This window comes from Pezoporus flaviventris, unplaced genomic scaffold (genome assembly GCF_033815535.1).
Source record: "Pezoporus flaviventris isolate CSIRO_AGI_PZ_B2104156 unplaced genomic scaffold, CSIRO_AGI_Pfla_v1 ptg000025l, whole genome shotgun sequence".
Taxonomy (NCBI): Eukaryota; Metazoa; Chordata; class Aves; order Psittaciformes; family Psittacidae; genus Pezoporus; species Pezoporus flaviventris.
The window spans coordinates 12,713,710-12,736,496 of record NW_026892573.1 but is presented as its reverse complement, the minus strand read 5'-3'; the positions used below and the strand labels follow the sequence as shown (position 1 = coordinate 12,736,496).

Sequence of the window (22,787 nt, the reverse complement as noted above, 5' to 3'; positions counted from 1 at the left end):
AAGAGAACAGCACGGTGTCCTCTAGAAATGCTAAAATATATCTGATAATAAGCTAACCACTTAGGATGAGCCTCTTAGAGCAAAACAACAGTGTGTGTTTCTACGCACAGCACCTTGGTCTTAGAGTATTACTAGGCATGATGCTACGCTATAGGCAGCAGGGTAGTTGACAGTCAGTTGAGGTGAACAGCACTTTTCCATTTATATTCCCACATATATATAACAGGACTGCTTACTCACATCCTATAATGCACCCCTCCTAATTAATTGTGAGATAGATCCATGATGCTGTACCTGGCGCAGGGTTCTTCAGGCTTGGACTGAACCTGCAGTTCTCACACAGTAATCAGCCACTTGATCTTCCTGCCATGACCCATTTCCCTTTTATTGTTAGTTGCACTTATCTTGTTATATCACATCTAAAATTAAATGGCAACTTGATGGCTTCTCTTCATTTGAAAGGTCTGGTGCTGTGAGAACAACACAGCTTCCTAAGCCACTGGAGGAGCACAGTTGTTATTAACATTAGTGACATGTAGCTAGAAGCCAGAAGCTCTTGTTTTCAAGTCACAGAAAAAAAAAATCAGGCATCTGCTTTTAACTTGTTGATCTCCAGATTCCCTTCTATAATTTTTCAGGTCGAAGAATAGTTTAGTTTGCTGGATTATGGCCAAACTCCAATATGCTATATTTGCAATATATCCTATACAGGATATCACAGTCCTACCCACAAAACTTATCCCTATCCTATTCACACATCTTGCATTTCTTACCTGTATCTGCCTTTACAGATGCCTGCACAGCAGCTCATATGTTAGCAGCAGGCAACTCCTACTTTCTCATATTTAGAAAGAAAAAAAAGTCATATGCAGGGAACCCAAAGCTGTGTTTATGATGAGGCTTTCAATGCACATGTTTTGAATCCTGTCTCTGGGACTGGGACTTTTAAAAGCATAAGTTTGCTGCCTGCTGTTTAGGAAAAATGCTTTCTGTTTGAGAGCTGAGCTGGAGTTACTACAGGCTGGGAACTCATTTATACAGGGCATGGAACAGTAGGGTCTCCAGAGCAGCCAGAAATGCTCTCTCCTGGTTCAGCGGTGCTTTGCCTGTCTTCCTGAGGCTGTGCCGGGGCGTTGAGGCTCTGGAGATCATCTGAGGCTGCCAGGAATTAGACTGGGGCAAAAGGAAAATAGTTCATGAGAGATTTTGACATTACCAGGAAGTGAGATGAAGACGGAGAATAGCTGAGCAGCGTTACAACAGAGGATTGTTTCGCTGGAGAGCCTGATACTTATATGTTCTGGAGGCAAGTCAGCTGCTATGTCAACTGCTGGTAGGGAGTTTTAAAAATGAATACTGCTAAGTAAGGCTTCTTCTTATGCATGAAAGACAAGCTTATAGACAGCCTTGATAACTTCAAACCAGGAGAAGAGGCTTCTTAATAGTACATTATATCAGTTTCTTCTGTTCTAGCATCCCCATTCCAGCATCAGAGGACTATCCATTTGCATTTTAAGACCCACACGTTCAGTGGATAATACCAATATAAAAAGTACCTCCTGATTACAAAGCATTAGCGGCATGGCCCAATCACAGAAGGCAGCTCTACTACAAGCAGAGGATTAGAAATTATATGCAGGCAGGAAGTAATTGCCCCACCAGCCACCCAGGCAAACTTACAGAAGTATGGATACAAGCAAAAAGCCAAGAAGATGGTCATGGCAAGAAAGCTGAAGTGATTTCTCTCATCAATCCTCCAGCAAAGAAGCTCAGGGATGTTAAATCACCAAAATGAATGGTAACAAATTTGAAAAAGGCTCCTCCAAGATCCTCTGTTAAGAGATCATAAAGCTCAGCTATCAGGGATAAAAAGGAAAAGGCCACTTGTGGCTTAATGGCTGTTTAAAGACAGGAAACAAAAGTAGTAATAAATATTCTGTTCATAGTGGGGTGAGGTTCCCAGTGGACTCCCAGAGTTTAGCTCTGGAACATGTTTTGTCCACTATCCATACCCGATTTTTACAAAGAGACTGACTAGTGAGGTGGCAAAATGTAATGATTATACCAAATTAGTCTGGCAGTCAAAATAGAAATTGGGTGGAAACAGTGAAGGTTCTTACAATATTGATTGAGAAGGCATTAAAAATGTAGCTTTTGAGTGCTGATAAATATATCAAAGAAGAAACACCCTGAAGGGGCACAGTGATGACATTTAATGGAGCTATTACCACTTGTATTAATCCAATACAAGTGCTCAGGAGGAACAAAAAAAGCAAAGAAGATTTTAAAACATTTTAGAAAAGTAATAGAGAACAAACCAATAAACATCATTATCCCCACCACTTGGTAATGTCTCTTTTCTCACAGTGGATGAAGCTGGGAACAGTAAGTGAAATTATCATGGGGCAGGTTCAAAATTAATGAACATACGTATTTCTTCGTATCTACATAGCTGACCCTTGGAAGCCATTGTTAAAGGATGCTGTAGCTGCCAGAATTTAGGAGAGTTAAAAAATCCTGAAAAGGTAAATTCATGGAAGAAAAATCTTGCGAGGACCATTAAGCATAAAATTGCAGCTTGTGGTTCAGGACCTCCCTGAACCACACGAATGCAGGTAGGATACATAATGCATACAGCATTCCCCACATGCTTAAACCAGTGTTATATTTTTACCCAAATAGTTGTGTCTGCCCACTGGCCAACACATGATACTGGATGGATGGAGCTGTAGTCTGATCAACCTATATTCTGATGTGAGCTAACCAGGCTGCACTCACCCTATGAACTATGTAAAAGCGGGATCCTAACAGCACTGCTAGTGCATAAATGCATCAAAATAGCTGCTCCTGTGGTCTGTGGCTGGAACCTGAGGAACAGCCAGTACTTCCCTGAGCACAACCTCCATGCCCTCCTGTCACATTTGCTGGTAAAGTGTAAGCTGGTGGTCTGCTGGCCACAATGACGGGCTCAGAGGAAGTGACCTTCTCTCCCAGAAGGGACCAGGCACTCCTAGCCAGTGGGTACAGTCATTGGAAGGGGTTGGTTGTGTTGTCCAGTGCCTCGCTGCTAATTTAGGCACAATGGACTTACTCCTGTTCACTTTCAAACATCACATTTTTTGTCAGTCAGTCAAACCACACCAGCATATGAATATAGACTCCACTGGCCTTAGATGAACTCTTCACAAGCCAAGAATAGCCAGTATCCTGCAGTGTGAAGTCCCTAAAGACAGTGGTTCTCAATGGTAAATTTAGAAAAGAAAAAAAAAACACAACCAACCAACCAAAAAAAAAGTTGGATAATAAATATAATAAATACAGTTCAAAAAAGAGGTCAAAAGAGAGGAAGACATTTCAGGTGGCAGAACTCCTCTGCTAAAGCATTCAGTGAGTATTATGACAGGAATAAGCTAAAAGTATTTCCTATACCCTTAGTGCAACTCCAGCTACTAAATCTATACCCAAGTTCCTAAAATTAAACCACAGGAAGAGTGTAAATATATTTAAGTACTGGTGGGCTAACACACATCCTAATCTCCCAGTCTCACTAACAAAGTGTTCGGATAACACAGTGATAACATAAGAAAGTGTTTAGATAAACTTACTTTCCTATGTTATCCAAACACACTGTAAATCCCTACACAGCCCTACTGCTGGTGTCACTCTGAACCGCATGCAAACATTCCCATCTCAGCTGAAGGTTCATGCCTTCACAGTCTTCATGTGAGGGCTTCACTATTTATTTTCTTTTCAACAGGACTCCAATACCATAGTGATGAAATGGGCAAAAAGGGGTTTGATCTGGTTTTGAGAGAGGGTTTTTTCATCGCTGTTTCATGTCAAAGTTAGATTTTGCAAAAATAAAAAAAAAACAACCCAAATCCAACAAGACAGACCAGAATAGCTTTTGGCAGCACTATTTCAAACACAGCAGTATGGGACTGTGCATGGGAACATGAAATTCTCCAGGCTCCTTGAAGTCAATGAATATTCATTGCATTATTTCAGTCTCTAGTCTAGTGAGGCAAACAGACATGATGGTTAGGGCACAGGACAACCTGGCCGTGACTAGCTGTAAGACTTCAGGGAAGTTGTATAACCTGTCTCTTGTATCAGCTTACTGGCTGATAACAGTAATCATTGCCTTGCTTATCTATTTTGGTACTTATATGTAAAAAAAAGAAAAAAATCATTTTGTAGGCAGATTTATTTTCCTTACAAGCAATATCAGTCCACTGGAAGTAAGCTAAAGTCTACTGTAACTTCATGTACCAAGGAGAAAATAAATACCCTTCGAAATGGTCCTACACCTGTAGTGGGTTCCTTCAGAAGAGACACATTGCCCAAACTTGCAGAACACCACAGATTTCCCAATATGTTTTTAAATGCATGTTATCGAATCTTATAAATACTGCATAACAAGGATGTGGTTCTACAGAGCAATATGCACTAACTGATAATCTGGGTCTTGACTCCAGGGCTGACTGCAGCTTGACACGCTGCAGGAAGTACTCTGCAGGATGCATTTTATTCACTGACAGTTAAAATGTTTCTTTTTTTTTAATACAGTCCCCAAGCCATCATTGCCAAGACAGCCACTAGGTACAGCAAAGCCATCCTTTTCCTGGTGACTCTTCCTGAAGCCTCAGGAAAGCTGGGGTTCTGGCTGATGCACAGGGAAAGTTTAGGCTACAGTAGAGTGGCAAGTGTTCCTGGGAGATGCCCCCTGCAGAATCTGGTGAACCTACCTGCCTCTACCTCTCCCATCTCCTTATCCAAGCAAACTGAATTAAGCCCCATGGCAACCAGCATCCCTGGTACAGTGCAGGACTATCTGGCCTTACAAGTGGCAATCCCATACTGCTGCTGCAAGGGCAAGTGATGGCACTGAGTCCAGCATAGAGCTGAGATCCATCTCCATAGCATCTGGGTATGTGCAGCCTTTGACCTGGAGAACAGGTGCACATGACATTTTCTTCTCTCCTCCAGATACCACAAGCCTGGGCATCTCAGAACCACAGCAAAGGTCCCGCAGAGAAAACGGCATGGATGGGCAGTGAATTTGGTCACTAGCCCAGCTTTAACGGTGACCTACCACATCACTGCAGGTGCGACCGACACACACACTTAGCTGGCTGCATAATTTCATCTGTACTGGTGCCTAATTAGCAACCTCAAAAGTAAAGAAGGCGGAATATGCGATTTGCATGTATCATCCCTCACTCAAAGCCAGAACTGAGCGTAAACGACATCAATTACTTCATACAGTACATTAGTTGCTCTGTGTGTCTGAAACAGAAAGCATGATGCCCATAGCTTTTAATCCAAAATTATTATTCTTTCGTATCAGAAGATTTAGGAGTATCAATTACTTTTTTTTTTTTCCAAAAGAAAACAAAACCCAAACCCAACCAAAACCAAGCACAATAATAACACAATAATCCCTGGCAGACATTCCACAATAAACCAGCAGTGGAACAGTTTACAGTATAAACAGATATTCATGAACTGGACAAGTCCCTGACTGGAATTTTCTGTCTCTCAGCAATCAACTTTCTGTGACAACTGAAGCTTTCCATTTCTATTTCTTCTTCCTTGCACTCTTTTTTTCCCCCCCTCTGTCTGCACTGCACTATAGAGACACTGCAGAGCTGATGTGTCTCAGTGGAAATGTCATTTTAGTCAAGAAGCTCCAGGTGGGGCTTTTTTAGAGTGGAAGCCTGCTGCCAAACAGGAGGAGCGATGCAGAGGAGAGGGTTTCCTCTAGCTCCCTTGCTAGCCACCCAACTGCTTCTCCTGTGAAAGAGCAGGCAGGCTGCTCCTCTCCTACACAGCCTGCCTCTGGAAAATGCTTCCAGTGAGCAAGAAAGACCTGCAAGAGCCCAGAAACTGCAGCAATGCAGGCAGGGTGAATTCTTCTCCAGCAGATATTCCCTCCTCTTCACCACCCCCCCATATCAGCTGTACCGCCTTGGAGCATATTCTCATTCTCCACCTCTCCCCTCTCTACCTCTGCATACCAAGCAAATCCTCCTCCCTCCTCCAGCAACCACTCACCAAGACTTCTTCTCTTCTGTTGATTCCCCCTCTGCTCGAAATAGGCAGACCAAGAGAGTTGGCTGATAAGGTCCATACCAGCCATGAATTTCTTTTTACTCTCTCAATTCCAGTGTGATGAATATATTGTCATCTACCTGCTGTTTATCCTGGCATCCGATCACGTACCTCTACCAGACTTCCTCCCTGTCCCACTTTCTGAATATACAGGTCTCTTTCAAAAATCAACTCCACGGTGTTCCTCATTTGTTGTTGTCTGCCTAAAGTGTTGCTCCATGTTTATGGAATGTAGTTTTACTGGAAAAATTCCTTGGCCAAAACCTTCAAAAGGAACTACTCATCTTGGGTCTGTTTTCCATGACACTTGCAAAGCTCTGACTTTCTGGGAGTGCTGGTTTCCTCAGTCTCACCGTAATACCTCTTTGAAGTATCTCAAGTTGGCCAACTAAAAATTGCAGAATCGAAATTGCACCTGACCTTTGAAAAAGGTTGGTCCTGTTTATGTTTGCCTTTTTTTTTTTCCTTCTCTTTCAATTATATTTCAACAGGTAAGTGCTGTTCTCAAATACATGGACATGAAAATGAAGGCAAAACTGAGTCCTGAAAAAAGGACTGCTGCTCTGGAGTTCTTTTACTCCACACCAGAATTAATTGATTACCCTGTAAGTGCTCAGGATTCGCACTTGTGTTCCTGAGATCAGAACTGGCTTTAAAGTACTTTGTGTGTACTCTGTACTTGGATTACAAGAGAATAAACCAGAGACTCACGTATTTCAGTCTTCTGCTTTTCCTCCTTTTATGTCCTGGGGAACTTATGACACGTAATATACTCACTGGTTCCTAACATGTTACCAAACATAATAGGTTGGATGTTAAATTAAAACCAAATGGAGTCCTGAAGGTTTTGCTTTCAAACCACCAGTAAGCCCATACTGCTGTAAAAATAAACTTTGTTCCCACTTTGCTCAGACCAGTGACAGTTCACGTGACAGGGAGGCAACTCTGGCCACGACACCTGCAGATGATTTGAAAATAGCTTTTTAAAATAGCAATTGTGATGTGGAGGATTACACGTCTCCAGAAGATTACAAACGGGAAACAGACTCTGTGTGTCACCAACTTAGGTGTAGCTCAGCTAGGAAGTGCACAGTCACATTGTAAACCTCCCTCTTACTTTGTTCCCAATTGGCAGCCTTGTTTGTTAACAACATCAGCAAAGAACTTTTTACTGAAACCTGGAAGCTAAAAGGTCATACCATAAACTTGTCTTTTACTTATACTCTTTCCTAAGTATCCACTAGCAGCTGTTGTGAAAACAGGATACCTGAGGCTTAAGGACTTTTGCTCTGACTGAGGACACTTCATGGAGTACAATAAACATTCACATGTCAGATAACTAACTAGTAGTCTGAAAAGTGAACCTCTAAACACACTTTAAAACATGCAGTACGAAATCTGCATGGCTGCTCCCCATGTTGCTTAGCAAAACCAGTCATGGATCACCAATAAAATCATACAGCTTTTATTACAATAAATTTGTTATGTCTTCTAAAGACATGTAATTCACAATCTGCATCCCCAGAATAAACTGGAAATGAAGAAATACATTTATGCAAGGTTCATGTATGCTGGCTGGTTACTTTCAGAACATGTAATTTAAGTATGTGTTCCAAGTGCCACTGGAGTCACAGGTGCCTTGTCAGCTCAATCTACTGCTTTGCTTACTTGAGCAGGTACTTTAAAACCAAGCCAGAGATGCTGTAAACAGCAACTTCTAAAATAAAACTTATGCAATGTTAGTGACTCACTGATTTCCATATCAAATGCACTCAGGTGGCAGCTGAGGAGATGACTTTTTTCCCTGCCTGTCACTGATGCAGGCAAGCCCTTGGTGCTGTCACTTGGCTAGGATTATGGAAAGAAAGAAGCACCACCAGAGGGCAATTAATCCCTCTTGTCTCACACACCTATTTCAGGATGACAGGACTTGCTTTCAGAGGTACCTATTTCTGTCTTGACTGTAAAGGACCTTGTGTGACTAGCTCAATCCTTTTAGTAGGCATCCCCACTAGACTCACTGTTTTCAAGTCACGGCAGATCTTTCCACCCTGTACATTATCTATAACATGAATCAAGACAGTATGGATAGAGCATAACATAGTGCCTGTACTCTGAGGACTTATCCTAAGTGGAAAATAAATTAAGATTTCTTTTCTCAAGTATTTCTGTCACCTTAGTTGACTTGGCTGCTACATTCTCATTTTGGGATCCAGCCTTGATCTGGAGCTCAGGTTGAAACTGTGCTTCTTCAATGGGGCTGACAGGTACATCAGTGGCTGCGCTACATACCTCAGGAAAGCCAGGGAAATGCTGACATGAGTTGCATTCACACCTTCATCAGAAGCCAAGTCTTAGGATGCTGTCATTGGGATAGGTGTTTTTGTCTCTACCATTTCACTAGCAGGGTCTTCACAGAGAAAGACTGAAAACTCCTATGTGCTAAGGAATCCAGGGAGGAATTTAACATTAACTTTACAAGAACTAACGTATTCCATAACTTCCTACTGATTAGTTCCTAGTTATTATGTTATTGCTGTTTCATCCCTTAAAATAGTGTGGAAATGTATGTTTTGCTTAGGCATCTGCTGGCAAAACTAATTGAGAGACAAGACTTCCGGTGCAAAACAATGCCCTCTACTAAAGGAATAAGTCATTAAATAAGAGCATCCATAAATAGAAAGGGTTGTAAAAACAAACAGGGGAAAGCATCTGGTTTGCAACATCTTTGCACTATTTGCAGTAGCTAAATCTGGACCCAATTAATGACCTGTTTATTTTCCAAAATTTTAATAAAATGCCTTGGCAAAAACTTAATCTGTCTCTGGAGAATGTCCTTCTTACTTCCATATGTCACCTGACCTATCACAGCAATAAACTCCCTCCCAGTTTCAAGATCTTTAATAATTGCACCAACATGATGCTTTCCATAAAAGAAGAGATAATGGTTCCAGTCCTCCAAAAGTCATGATCCTCCCTTAAGAGAAAGCGACACAGAGTAAAAGAGTGAGTGCCCTGTGTTACAGCCCCTATTGTGGCCTAGAATCTAGAGAATTAAGAGTCCCTACCTACAATTCATCCCAGCTGTTTTATAATCCCTCTGAATTTGATTGTTTCTTTAAAATGCTGCCATGCCACAATTAATGTATATGCCTTGGCTTTGTAACACTTGTCCTGCTGTCCTTGTTGTTTAGGGTGCCTTCAAAATAAACAGTTTAGGCCATTTTGTAATTACTCATGTTTATGGTTTTGCATAAAACAAAACAGATGTTTCAGAGTCAGTTTTATTTGACAGTGTCTTGTATAACCTAGATTCTGAAATGTATTTGATCTCTATTTGAATCAGATCAGGCATAGTATCCTCTATTTTACTATATTCTGGAAATACGGATGCTCTGGTACCTTTACATTTCTGATGAATTCACTAACACACTGATTTCATAGATAATATTTTTTAAAAGATTGTGCTGTTGGTTTACAGGTTAAATGTAACAAAACAGATGAGTCCACATGAGCTGAACACTTAACCATTTAAATTTACAAAGTATTTAAGTGCTCTGCTGAATTACAGCCATAATAATATTACTGGTTTTGTTCTGAAATAAAAGCAGTTGGAGCTGTTAGGGACATATAAAGAGAGAACAACTGGAATTACCAAAATACTAATTTGCCAAGCTGATGTAAAACTATATGGTTGTGATTCTCTATGAACTAATTCTTTATTTTAAGGAGTGGTGGAGTGAGCCAAGTCAGGATGATAAAAGCTGTCCTTACATCAGAAGGACATTACTCCAGAGGAGTATTTCTGCTGATTTTGGAGATTTTGCTCTTTATTTTCCTTAATGCAACTGGCAGACAAAAAAAGGCCCAAATCTTTATCTTTAACTGATAACAAAGCTGTAAGAGTTCTCCCCAGAAAAGAAACTGGGCAAACCCCCCAGCAGTACATATGTTTGGTTATGCATGTTAATGGCAATTACCAACATTTTGAAAGCTGACGGTGACTTTTTGGCTATATAATTTCCCAGTCTGTTCAGTGGTAGCTGAAGGGCTCAATGGTGTCATGGGGCTGTGAAAATCTCAACTGAGAAGAATAAGAGAAGATACGGTAAAAGTGGATGAATAAATAAATAATGCAGAAAAGAGGAATCAGTCGTCATATAATACCAGAAACACAGTGATATTCAGTAAAAGACTACAAATTAAAGTTCAAAAATTGAAGAGAAATCATGTGTGTGGGAGATTTAAATGCAGTGTAACTGAAAATAGCACACAGTTGACAAGGCAAGTGGCTCTGGTGCCTGCATGCTCACAGGGACTAGGATGTCCCCTGAACCAAGGGGACCTGCAGGGAAGTTGAGAGAGCTGCCAGGAGCCCACAGCTTGTGCCACAGTGGCTGACAGGACCTGGGCAGGGCCAGGGCCAGGACCAGGGCATGGCACGACAGCTGGTGCAGGAAGGGCACTGAAGACCTGCCAACTCGATCAAGGAGCTGTGGTGCCCACCCAGGCATAAAGCATAAAGCATAAAGCCGCAGTCTCTCTAAGCTCTGCACACACCACAACAGACACAGCTGCTGGGACAGAGCTCAGGTGGGAACACGCTGTCATCCCCAGTGTCAGGCTGTGGGCTGTGCCCTGCTCTTAGGCCAGTACTGGAAGGCATTAACGAGCACATCAGTGGGAGGTGTGTGCAGGTAGAGGGGCTCCTCTGCTCAGTGAGGAGGTAGAGGAGTATCAGGGACTGTGACAAACAGACTGCTGGAATCACACCCTGCCTTCCTTGAGACAGGCCCAACGGAACTCATGACATGAAGGACTCCCGAACTTCTCTATTCCTGGCTGAACACAGGGATTTAAGGGATAGGGGACAATGGTGACAAGGTCCTGCCCAAGGCAGGTGCTACTCCTCTGTGACTGCCCCAACCTACCCATGTTCACTCGCATGATGGGTGTGAGGCTTTGCAAGTGGAACTTAGGGAAGCCAGCTGCCTCACTTAGGCCTGGATTAAAGTGCAGAGAAAGCTTCCTACTCTGGTACGGCCCTCAGGCTATTATCTATTATTGATTTCTCAGGCAGGCAGCAATGAAGGTGCAACAAGAAGCCCAAACTTATAGCAAGGTGAGTGTCTTTCTCTTCTCCTAAGTGACAAGTGATAGGACAAGAGGAAATGGCCTCAAGTTACTCGAGGGGAGGTTTAGATTAGACATTAGGGAAAATTTCTGCACCAAAAGGGTAGTCAAGCACTGCAACAGGTTGCCCAGGGAAGTAGTGGAGTCACCATTCCTGGAGGCATTTAAAAGACGTAGATGTGGACATGGTTTAGTGGTGGACTTGGCAGAGTCAGGTTAATGGTTGGACTTAATGATCTTAAAGGTCTTTTCCAACCTAAATGATTCTATGATTCTATAACTTTGTAACTCAAAACATTTACTGCATAAAGGCACAACTATTCTCTCTTAAGAACACTCCTTCTTAAATTTCAAAGGAGTATCATATGCATACTCAGCCCACAGTATTTTAAAGTCACTCATGACTCTATTGGTTTGTGCCTTGAGACAGTTCCATATTTGTTTCTGAAGTAGCATTTGCAAGTTGGGATTGCTGCAAATTATTTGCTAAAAAAGACTGTGAATAGTTCACAGATTTGTCAGAACCCATCTGTTTGAGTCTATTAATGGGTTCATTCCCAGCTGTGGTCTTCCAACATCTTAAATAAAAGTTTCTTTTTTACTACAAATCCGATGGCTGAAATCTCCCTGCAAAATTGATTTATTTAAATAAAATCTGTCCTTATGTTAAAGAGACCTCTTAAAATGAGCAGGACCATGACATGCCAATGGCATATTCTTTCACCAGTCAACTGGCACATAAACGACTCACAGTCTCAAATAATTTACTACAGCTTCATTCTGGATAAACTATGAATCTGTGTCATTCAGATCAGGATGAATGGGACAGGTGTGTGGAAGGAGAGGTGCATTTACCAGAGGAATAAGAGGCACATTGAAAACAACATGAAAGCTGGGACAAATGCTCAGGTTTTCTTCCTTCATGCAGTGAATCTAAAATAAAATTACACAAGTGCAATGCACTTTAGGGAAGTCTAAGCTATGAGCCAATGCAGGAGATTCCTAAATCTTTAGTAATCCATTTTTGCAATGCTAAGTGTAATTATTCAGTATTTTGACTGAGAAGTGTAATTTGTAACACTGGTTTTGACTTAACTCTTTCACCATTCCCTCAGGCTATCCCCTTCCAGCAGCTGACAGTTACCATGAATTTCTCTTAAATATCAGCAACAGAAGCCCAAATATAAAGATATTTCAAGCTACTCTTAGCTCAGATTCAGACAGAGCTATATATGATGTAAGGTACATTTAAACTATGCTTCTGTCCTGAAGGTAATTTCCCTTTAAATTCTTTCTAGAACAAACCCAATACTCCAGTTCTGTTTGGTTGGTTTGTTTTGGGGTTTTCTTTAAGCGTTTCTATATTAAATAACCTATGAAGATTCGGTGTCTTCTGCATCATTATGGCCTGGGACATGAGTCCCCCATCCCCAGGAAATACGATGTTTGTCTTCTCAGAGCACCAGTGCCATTCACTTAGCTTGAGCAATGGAAGAAACTGATTATCCCCACATTATTTTACATCTGTTACAAGTAAAATTTGCAAAGTAAGCAAGGCTATCTTGGAGGTAGTGAATTTATCTTACTGCTAAAGGAATACCTGTGGTTGAAACAATTATTAGCGAAGCATAACTGGTAGTGTTTCTGAAATCAAATTCTTACAGTTAAAAGAAACATGATGATTATGATTTTTGGTGCCTCCTCTTCCACTGTACCATGGAATGTTGATGGATCTGTAAAAAGAATCATTCCTGGACACAAAAACTATTTTATGTACTTAGAGTTCAACAGCAACAGAGGAAAAAAAGCAGTATCTCAATGAAATTAACCACTGAACTACAAATCACTCTGATGACTACATACAGCAGAGTATGTTCTAGTTTTCATTAGCATGCTAGCTGGAAATATCTTGGATTCTTAATTCACATGGATTTTGGTCTATTTCTACACTGCTAAGCATAGTAATTGCTGGAAGTTATTTCAGGACTCTATGCCAAAGAACTCTAAGAACACACTGCTTCAGACTAGCATCATGCAGGTGAAAGAGGCCATGTCTCCACTGCATAGTTTTGGACTGCATTAACCTGGGAGCCAAGCAGAGCTTTTAGCATGTTTTCTTGCTTTAAGTGACCCAAATAACTTCAGAGCTATGTTACAGTCACTCAGACTGGGAGGTTTATGGCATTAAACTGGGGGCATGTATTGCACACCCCTGCATGTAGCATTGTGGGATACGGAAGTGATTTAGTTCAGTGAACTGTGTACAACTTGCATGAACTCTACTGTAATGTAAATCCTGATGCAAAAGCACAGAAAATAAGACTTCTGGATGGCACTCTATACTTGTGGGGCTTAGTATGCCTTAAATATTGCACTGTATTAATAAAAACAGTGTGTCTAGTATATTCTGCAATTCATGTTGAGTACACATACTAATTGATATTACTGTATGTAAATTACTGCCCTCTACTGGAACGACCGGCAGAGTATTTCACTTAGAATCAATTATTTCATAAATTAATTAAACTGATTTTTGGAGTTTGGGGTTTTTTGGAGTGCCACAGAGTGCAGATTTTCCTGATCCCTTCTTGCACCACAGCTACTTACTACACTCATATCTGTGTGCATTCAGTCTTATTTGCAGTATAAGATGCACCAGGATGGTTGGACTGTAAAAATATTTTCATTTTTGAACTGTAAACAGGATGTGCAAAGGAGCTATAGAAATGCAGTGTTTTTGTGGATGCTCTAGTAAGAAACCTCCTACATTATCATACTTTTAAGCCTGTAAGAACCAAAAGAAACTATGACAAATTCTGTATTAATTGAAAATAATATTCCCCAAACTAATTTTTCAAGAATCATCAAGTCAGGAAAGTCAGGAATCACTTCTTTAAAATCATGAGGCTAGCTTAAAACTATGAAATTAAAAAAAAAAAAAAAATTGTTCTGTTTTCTGTCTTTTCAGACTCTGAAGTTCACATTATCAAGCTTTTCTCTTCAAATTTGCTATTAAAATATGCTCCAGTTGATGTGAAAGCTGGGGTTCTCAATGAATTGTGACCAAGGATATGATTTCTAAAGGAAAGCTGCACAGGAACTGGCCATTCTGTGACAGAAAACTAGAAGAAATCAGGAAGAGCAAGACAGGACATCTGTCTCACAAGAAATGCTGGAAGAAATACAGAATACAAAAAGACAAGCATAAGTCAAACCACTGCTGTGAAATAAGGGCATTGCCTAGCAAGTATTGAACAAATCAAATTGCAAAGTCATCTAAGTTCTTAGAATCCTTAAAAACATACCGATATGGGACAATTTTAAGAGTTTTTTTCATTCAAAAGAACAGAGGTAACACAAAATTCACAACTGAGACTTCACTGATTCCTGAAAATAAACACATCCTACTGTAGCTGGGGAAGCAGAAGAATGGGAGTCCAGTCTCCACAGCCTGAGTCCAGAAATTTCCTATGTTTAGGAATTTGCTGGCCAGCCACCAACAAAACTGTATTGATGGGAATTACTATGGTGTTCACTTAGCAGCTAAAAGTTTATTGTGGATATAAATTTTCTTTAGAAATGTTCTGGCATAATTATTATTATAAATAAAGTAATTTCTGTGGGAATATGGGAAGTGGTCTGTAGGATTACGGTCATATGAATAAATACAAAACACTTAATAGCAAATAACTGAGAAGATATATAATTTATTATGCCATGACTGGTATTAAGAAGCAATCTTGGGATAGAAAAATGTCGTTACAGTTTAATGTCAGAAAAATAAGTTAAGTACTCGTAGCAGTCTCTATGAGCTCCTATATATTACAGAAAAATATGAGTAACAATAAACGCATCTATCTAAACATACAGGAACATAAACAATATTGCATTATATATACTGCTCCTGGAAAAACAGGACTGTAATTTGTTTCCAATATTGTGGTCTGCAATCATCAGCAATAATTACAATGCTTACAGGAATCCTCCATAAAGGCATGGTGTAGCATACTGAGGTATCAGCCTTCTAGGTACACAGGAAACATCTACAAGTGAAATGAACTGAGGCCATGTGTATGTACAGAGAAATAAGCAGAAATATTTACCTACTGAAAACTGAAAGAACCTTGTGGATGCCCAAGGAACCATGCAGTCAGTAGAAAATTAAAATAAAGTTGTACCATAAAAAGGACTGACATCATAACTTTCCAGGGAAAAAAAAGTGTATTTTCTAAAGATTAATGTGTCATCTAAATCAAGGAACAGCCAAGCTCTAGAAAGGAAGAGAACTATCAAGAACCTTTTCTAAACAGCTATCAAATAGGAACTGATTGATTCAAATGGTATCCAGCTCTGTTACAAACACTGATTCCCCATTTTATCAAAATAATTTTGTATCTCGTAATGTTAGGCAATTAAGTAATAAAAATTGAATTTCTCGTAGGAAAATAATCTTTGATACAGTTCTCTGATGGAAGCAGGACTTTATCAAGTACAGAATTGATGTATTAAATGTAAACCCAGAAGATGAAAGTTGTTGCCTGTTGCTCCTCCACAGTCACTCCAAATCTTACCCAGCAAATGGCAGTGGAGCCATGAGAGCGGGTATGAGAAAAATAACAGCTTTCTCTGGACTTTGAGACAGTGGGGAGTCCTCCATCACCCCCCTCCACAGTCTCATGCTGGTACAGAAATACTTAGCAGGTCAAGCATATTAGTATTTTTGTAATTGTATTTCTGGAATTAACTTCTTGTTGCTGAGGGTCATGAGAACCCAGCAGCAGCAGAACTAACAATGGTGGTATTCTGTCACCATTGCCCCCTTTTGAGATTCAAACCACTGGCCTTAAGGGAGCATCTAGGAAGAGAATGAAAATTACAGAATCCCGACATAACCTGCATGCAAAGAAATGCATCTATATATTTTAAAGGAATTCACCTAAAACCCCCTCCTAATATTAATATAGAATATATAGCACAATTAACGCAATTTATGAGATCAGTGACTACTTTTTTGGCTACTACATTATATTTAAGACTTATAGAAGAGCAGAACATTTCTTGGCATGCCTGACCAAATGAATCACTCATAAGTCACTTTCTTTCTTCCCTGAAGCAGTCCATCCTGAATAAAGAACATCTTTCATAACTCTTCTCCTTGACAAAGGACAGTCTTTTCTCATTGATGAGGTCGGGTCAGAGAGGAATTCACACATATACATCTTATCAACATACATGAGAATCAGCATCTTGTACTCTCCAGTGCACTTGTGGGGAGACAGACTGTATTTCTGAGACTGTATATGCATAGTTTAAAACAGAACATAAAAGTATGCCCACCAAACTGGCCACAATACCAGATTTTTCACATACACATCTCCCACGCTCCCTAATGAAAACTGACCTGGCAAAATCATTTTATAAAAGAATTCCACTATTTTCTTGAATGGCTTTAATTAGATTTACCTGCTGCATTTGCACTGTACAAAGAGTTCTTAATTAAGAAGAAATTTCAGCAATAGAATAATAACAACATGCAGTAGATGCACGGTTGGCCCCATACCAAGGCTCCTGCCTTTGCTCAGGGGTTCTCTGAGGACTCAGGAGCCTGGTATATGTGTTTTCTCTGGGCTCTCCTAACACTGACCTCACGATACATCACACCAGAAATAATGACTTTTGCTTTGCAGAGCACAATTTTACAAAAGCAAGTTCTTAGAAATGTTTCATTCTAACTGAAAACTAAAAATGTGAGGCACCTATAGATTTGTATCTTCTCTGATTAGGCTCCAGAAATATAGCTGCTGTTGTCTTCATGCATACACAACAAAACTGCTAAAACTCATACAGTTCCAGTTGTGACTACTAGTTTTTTAAGACTCACTTTTATCTTCCATATTCTTCACTGAGCAACAGATCAACTGGTGCCAGGAAGCACCATGCCACCAGAGGTGCAGTTACAAACTTAGGCTTGCTGATTTGCATCCAAGAAAGCCACAAAAATCTATAAACCAACCAAAAGTTAATTTTTGAGAGGAGAAGGGGCATTGCCTTGATGTCTTTGCCAAATGATGAATGTGGCAACTACTTTGTGCTGGACAAATTATTCTCCATTTTCCACCCAGTTCAGCTAGTGTTCAGTTTAATCTCTGACATAAATGTATTTCAGTCATGTTTAGAGACACAGAATCATAGAATGGTTTGGATTAGAAAGGAGTTTAAAGATCACCTACCTCCAACACCCCTGCCATGGGCAGGGACATCTCACACTAGACCAGGCTGCTCAAAGCCCCATCCAACCTGCACTTGAAAACTGCCAGAGATGGGGCAGCCACATCTTCCTTGGGCAACCTGTTCCAGTGCCTCACCACCCTCACAGTGAAGAACTTCTTCCTTACATCTAACCTAAATCTCCCTGGTTTAAGTTTGAACCCATTACTCCTTGTCCTGTCACTACATTTTCATGCTGCTTCATCCTTTGAAATAAAAACCTGTAACCTCACAGCAAAAGCTCTTTCTAGCATCAATGTTTGAAAAATCTGTCCAAACTTGGCCAAATTATAAAACTTTGAAATGTCAGTCTGAGCAAACCACTGCAGACTTGGTGAAAAGCTTGCCCCCAGATTCCATTTACTCGGAGCACAGCCAAGCCACAAGAAAAAGGTGGGAGCATCCGAGATCCTTCCCCAAAACCACCTCTGGCAGTTGCTTTTGGAGAGCCCTAGAGCTAAGCAGGAGCTTGGGCAGTGCTTTCGGGTATCCAGTCCTGTGTTGCCATCACATTCAGTCAGTAGAGACGACATCAATGAAGACATAAGTGCAATTGTACCTAAAGAGGTAGAGGAAATCAAATAGGGATATAACCTCTTCAAGAACATAGAATATACAAAGTATTGTGAGACATGGCATTCAGGTGAGATTTGGCAAAAAAAGGCTAAGGATGTACTCTGCAGCAACAGCAGAGCTGAAATCTGTGTGGATTGCTAAACCACAGCTAAAACCTAAACCTAGGAAAACAAAGGCAAAGCTTTCTACTATTAGAAGAATGTTAGGATCACAAAGTCAGGTTTTCAAGCTTCACAAAGTCTCAGAATTGAAGTCACCTCTTTAATCAGCCCTCCTCCCATTAGGCAGCAGGACAAAGTCTTAACCTCACATGCACTTCCCAAGGACCCATCTGATGATGGACAGTGGTCACGTATCAGTGTCATATACCCAGCTAAGCCAGCTGCTGCAGGGCTGATGCTGCACATTTTGCAGAAGCATTCAGAGAAGGGTGGGAGACAGCACACAGGGGAAAAAAAATGTTTCTGAGACTATGCCAAGTAAACGGTGCCCTCTGCAGTTCCATCCCTGTCTGGTTTTCACCAAGTCACTTGAAACAAAATCTGACCAGAATGCCAGAAATTACCAGCTACTCATTCCCTGGGTGCAGTACAATTAGATCCTGAGGACTGATATGCATAAATGCTGCGCAATAGGGACCACTGAGAACTGTAATCTGGATATTAAAGTAGGAAATTCAAATTCTAACTCTCAGTTATTGATATGCTTGAGTTCAATCTCATTGTACCTCTGGTTCCTATCTGTAAAATGAGAACAACATAACCTTACACCTTCTATGAATACAATTAAAACATTAATGGTATGAGGTATGCAAGACTTAGTGCTCCTAAGCACCATGTTCATGAGCACTTGAGGGAATTTTTAATTGTGTGCTCAGTCTAGGATTTGAGCAGGCTCTAGGCTAAAAGATTTACCAACGGGGATCATGTCATTAAAAGACTATGACTGCAAGGAGGCAGCCACCTATGGTGCTTCCTGACTCTAAGTACTAAATTTCAAAACTTAAATATATATATTTAGGGTGGGGTTTTTTTATTATTTTATTGTAACTGAAAGAATGTCAGATAGAGGGTGGCACTTTTCTCCTACATACAATGGATGTAACAACTACAACTTGTTGAGTTTTACTGTAACAGGTGATCATGATTTGAGCAAGAACCTCAGAACCACCTTAGAGTCATCCCTTCTGAAGAGTCTCTTAAATATGCAAGTCAAATTCCTAAAGCTAAGGCTGCCATTTGTGGCATTGTAGCAGGTACACTCACTGTTTAAAAACCAAATCCTGGTCAGAGAATCAGAGAGCGACTACAAGCTGCTGGGCATCACAGATGTGCGCTGAATAAGAGGAGCATAGTGGGAACCAGGCTGCTGCTCATCACCTCTACTGTAAAGGGCAAAAGAGGGAGGGAGGGAAGAAGCACACTGCAGCAGTCTTTTTATGTACCGCTTGCTTTCCATAGCAAACCAGCCACACTGTCTGCCTCTTGGATGAGCCAAGGTTCAGCTCTGTCCTTGCTCCAGCCAAGGTTCAGCTCCTTGCTGCAGCTCCCACACCCGCTGCCCAATCACATACTGCTGCCCTCTGCTCCAGAGCATGGACATCAGGGCAGAAACCCTTCCTAAGGAGCACTGAGGAAAGCCCTGAGCAACCTGCCTGCTCCCAGTACCATCCTGCTCTGAGCTGAAGGCTGGGCAAGAGACCTCCCAGCGTTTCATCCAACCCCAACAGTTATGTTTGTGAATTAAGCTGCCTTGTGCTTACTTTCTTTAGAGATGTGTTGGGCAACTGGTGTCTGAAACCTTTACAACCATGAAAAAGTAAAGTAGACCAAAAGAGTAACTACATTAGTGCCTGCAAAGCCATCATCACAACGATGATTTAATCACAGGTCTTTATTTGGCTTGATGATTGGAATATGACAGTACACTGATAGTTAAAACTAAGTTTTGTTTTGGTCATTGCTCTTAAATGCTAGTTACCAGTTACATTGCTGCTCTGACCATCACTCCTGGATGAACTACAATGTCAACTTTGACAAAATAAAACAAAAGGGATTTGTACAACTATCTGCCTGATTAGGATTGGATCTCTTGTGATGGTCTGGCCACCATAAGATAATGACACATTTGGATCACCTTAAATTCCTTGCCTTCTTAACGAAAACTGGAAAGAGGCATAGGAATATGCACTGCAGCTCAGGGGTCAGAGGGATAAATATAAAAAGTAGACAAAAACGTCAGAGACATAAAAGCATCTGAACAAGACATCTCTAGAATCAATAGACATTATTTGTACACATAATTCATGTACAAATAATTCATTTAATTAAAGGGCATGTGTATCAGTGTCCCACCAGCATATTATGAATAGCACTTACATTATGGCAGTGCATAAATGCAGGACATTAGCATTCTACCCACCCTAAATAAAAAGTTTGACTCCATCAATTTTAATACACAGTTGCTTAAGAAGTTGGCTACAGCTTCATGGCAGCCTGCCCAGATCCTTTGCTCAATCAAGCAATACTTGTCTTTGACCAAAAAAGAAAAAAATTGCCAACAGTATCCTTGCTGAAATGTCTGCTGGCATCTGCTACTAATATAGGGAAAAGTAGGAAATATGTAAAGACAGACTAATATTTTGAGTAACCATAAAACTAGAAAATTAGCTGGTTTAGTAATTCATTATTGAAGCTACCCACTTTATTTAAAAAAAAAAAAAATTACCACCCAACTTTTTGCTGTTTTTTTAATTGTATGCACATAAGAACTATTGTTCTGTAGACAGTTTAAAGACCTGCATCATACACTATTTACCTCTGTTTATACAATGCCAGTATGTCACTGTGCCCTAGGCAAGGTCACCAAACTCCCAACAATGCTGTAGGATGTGGCAGAGGAATCCATCTTTAATAATTAGCCTTCATTATACATGATTCTGCTCATAAATCTTGATGCATTGTTTTCTCGTATAATAACTATCGTGTACTTTCATGTACCCTCTATATCTCTTAAATCATTAAGTATTTTACAAATACAATTTGGCTGTATGTTTGCATGCATAAAGCAAATTGCTGCAATAGCAGTGCTCTAAGTGTGACCTGACCAACTGGAGCACCTGCCCTGCTCTGTGTCTTTCTGGTCTCCTCCTGGGGATGCTAAGACTGCAGGAGCCCGGTTTTCCAGGGAAGTTAGATGACTTAAAACTATAAAAATGCCTGAAATGAACCAATCCATTTTATTTTGGCAGTTGTGATCCTCCTCAGATGCAAACACTACAAGGAACCGTCCTGGACTTCAAGTGACTCAAGAAACTGATCAGATAAGCAGGTGAGTCGGCTTATCAGAGGCAAAGTCAACCCTCCTGATTTCTGAGATGCTCAGAAGATGCCTCCGATCTGGAGCTACCTCCCGGTTTAGCCCTGAGCCCGACTGCTTGTGGCACCATCCCCACGGTGCCCGACAGGACCCGGGCAGGTGCTGCGGCTGGGGGTCCGACCTGCCTGCACCCCGGCTCTTGCCCGCAGCCCCACCTGCCCAGCGACTGCCAACCGTATCCGCGCCGGCAGCTGAGGCGGTGCCGGAGCGCTCCCCGTCTCAGCCGGGGTGAAGCCCCGAGGTCTCCGCTCTCCGGCGCCGCGGCAGGTGCCCCCCAGGCGTCCCGGGCGTTCCCCGGGGCGTCCTCTCTCGCCGGGAGCCCGCCGCACTGCCGGGGCCGGGACATCCCTCGGGTCTCCCCTGAGGCGGCCGCGGGCAGGTAGCGGCAGCCGCAGCGCGGCGGGACTGACCTGCGAGGCGCCGCTCCCGGACATTCCTCCACAGCAAGTCCCAGGCTTTGGCGGTGGAATCCCGCAGCTGCTCGCTCAGCGACCTCCGGAGCTGCGCTTTGGCAGGGCGGCGGTGGTGGCTGCTCATCCTTGGCGGCTCAGCATGCTGCCCCAGGCAGCCTCGCTCAGCGCCGGCAGCAGCTCCCCTCGCCGGGGACGGGCGGCGGTGGCCACATGGGGCCAGGGGCAGCCCCGCCGCGCCGCAGCCCGCGTCAGGCGGGCGGCACCCTCACCTGAGCGCCGCCCGGCACGCCGCACGCCCCGGTCCCCGGGGCAGGACCGCCGCCGCCAGCTCTCCCCAGCGCGCCGTCCCGGGCCAGGCGCCTCGCCGCCCTCCGCCCTCCTCCCCTCCCCTCCCCCGCACCTCAGAGTCCCCGCGGGGCGGGGAAGGTGCCCCGGGGTCTGGCCCAGCTCCTGCCCCGCGGGCGAGGCGGGTCGCCGGCCCCGCCGGAGGGTCTGCCCCGCAGCTGCTCGTGAGGAAATGGCCGTCCCCGCCCCTCGGCCTGGTCGGGACCCCGCGCACCTCGGGCCCAAGGACCAAGGACGGCCCCGCTCCTGCGCGTGGTAACCCCGCTTGTGCCCGTAGCCCTTCACCTGGGAACTGCCCGGGCCAGTGCCGCTCAGCCGCTCCGCTGTCATCGCCCAGACCCGGCCTGCCCTCTCGCCCACCCCGCTGCCAGCCCCAGCCTCCCTGCTCCCTGGACAGCGACCGGGAGCCGCCAGCGCAGCCCCACCACGCAGGTCGGCAGGAGCCCCTCCGCAAAGAGCCGGCATCGGCCGCTCCAGGGTTAGGTCCACAGCTCGAGGTGACAGAAAACCTGCCTCGCAGCGGGCTGCCTTATTCTCGGAGATGTAATAGGTGCTTCACCT

At 42.5% G+C, this 22,787-nt stretch overlaps 1 protein-coding gene across 6 annotated transcripts in view; it reads right to left on the bottom strand.

Moving 5' to 3' along the window:
• Window positions 1-22,787, bottom strand: part of STARD13 (StAR related lipid transfer domain containing 13) — a 297,743-nt gene that overhangs the window by 122,904 nt on the left and 152,052 nt on the right. The window contains exon 1 of one of the 6 annotated variants that reach the window (XM_061457531.1): window positions 21,879-22,214. The exons of the other annotated variants lie outside the window; for them this stretch is intronic. Coding sequence (XP_061313515.1) covers window positions 21,879-22,005 — 127 coding nt within the window. The 5' untranslated portion in view covers window positions 22,006-22,214. Of the gene's footprint in view, window positions 1-21,878; window positions 22,215-22,787 lie in introns of those variants that run through there. 6 annotated transcript variants of the gene reach the window in all.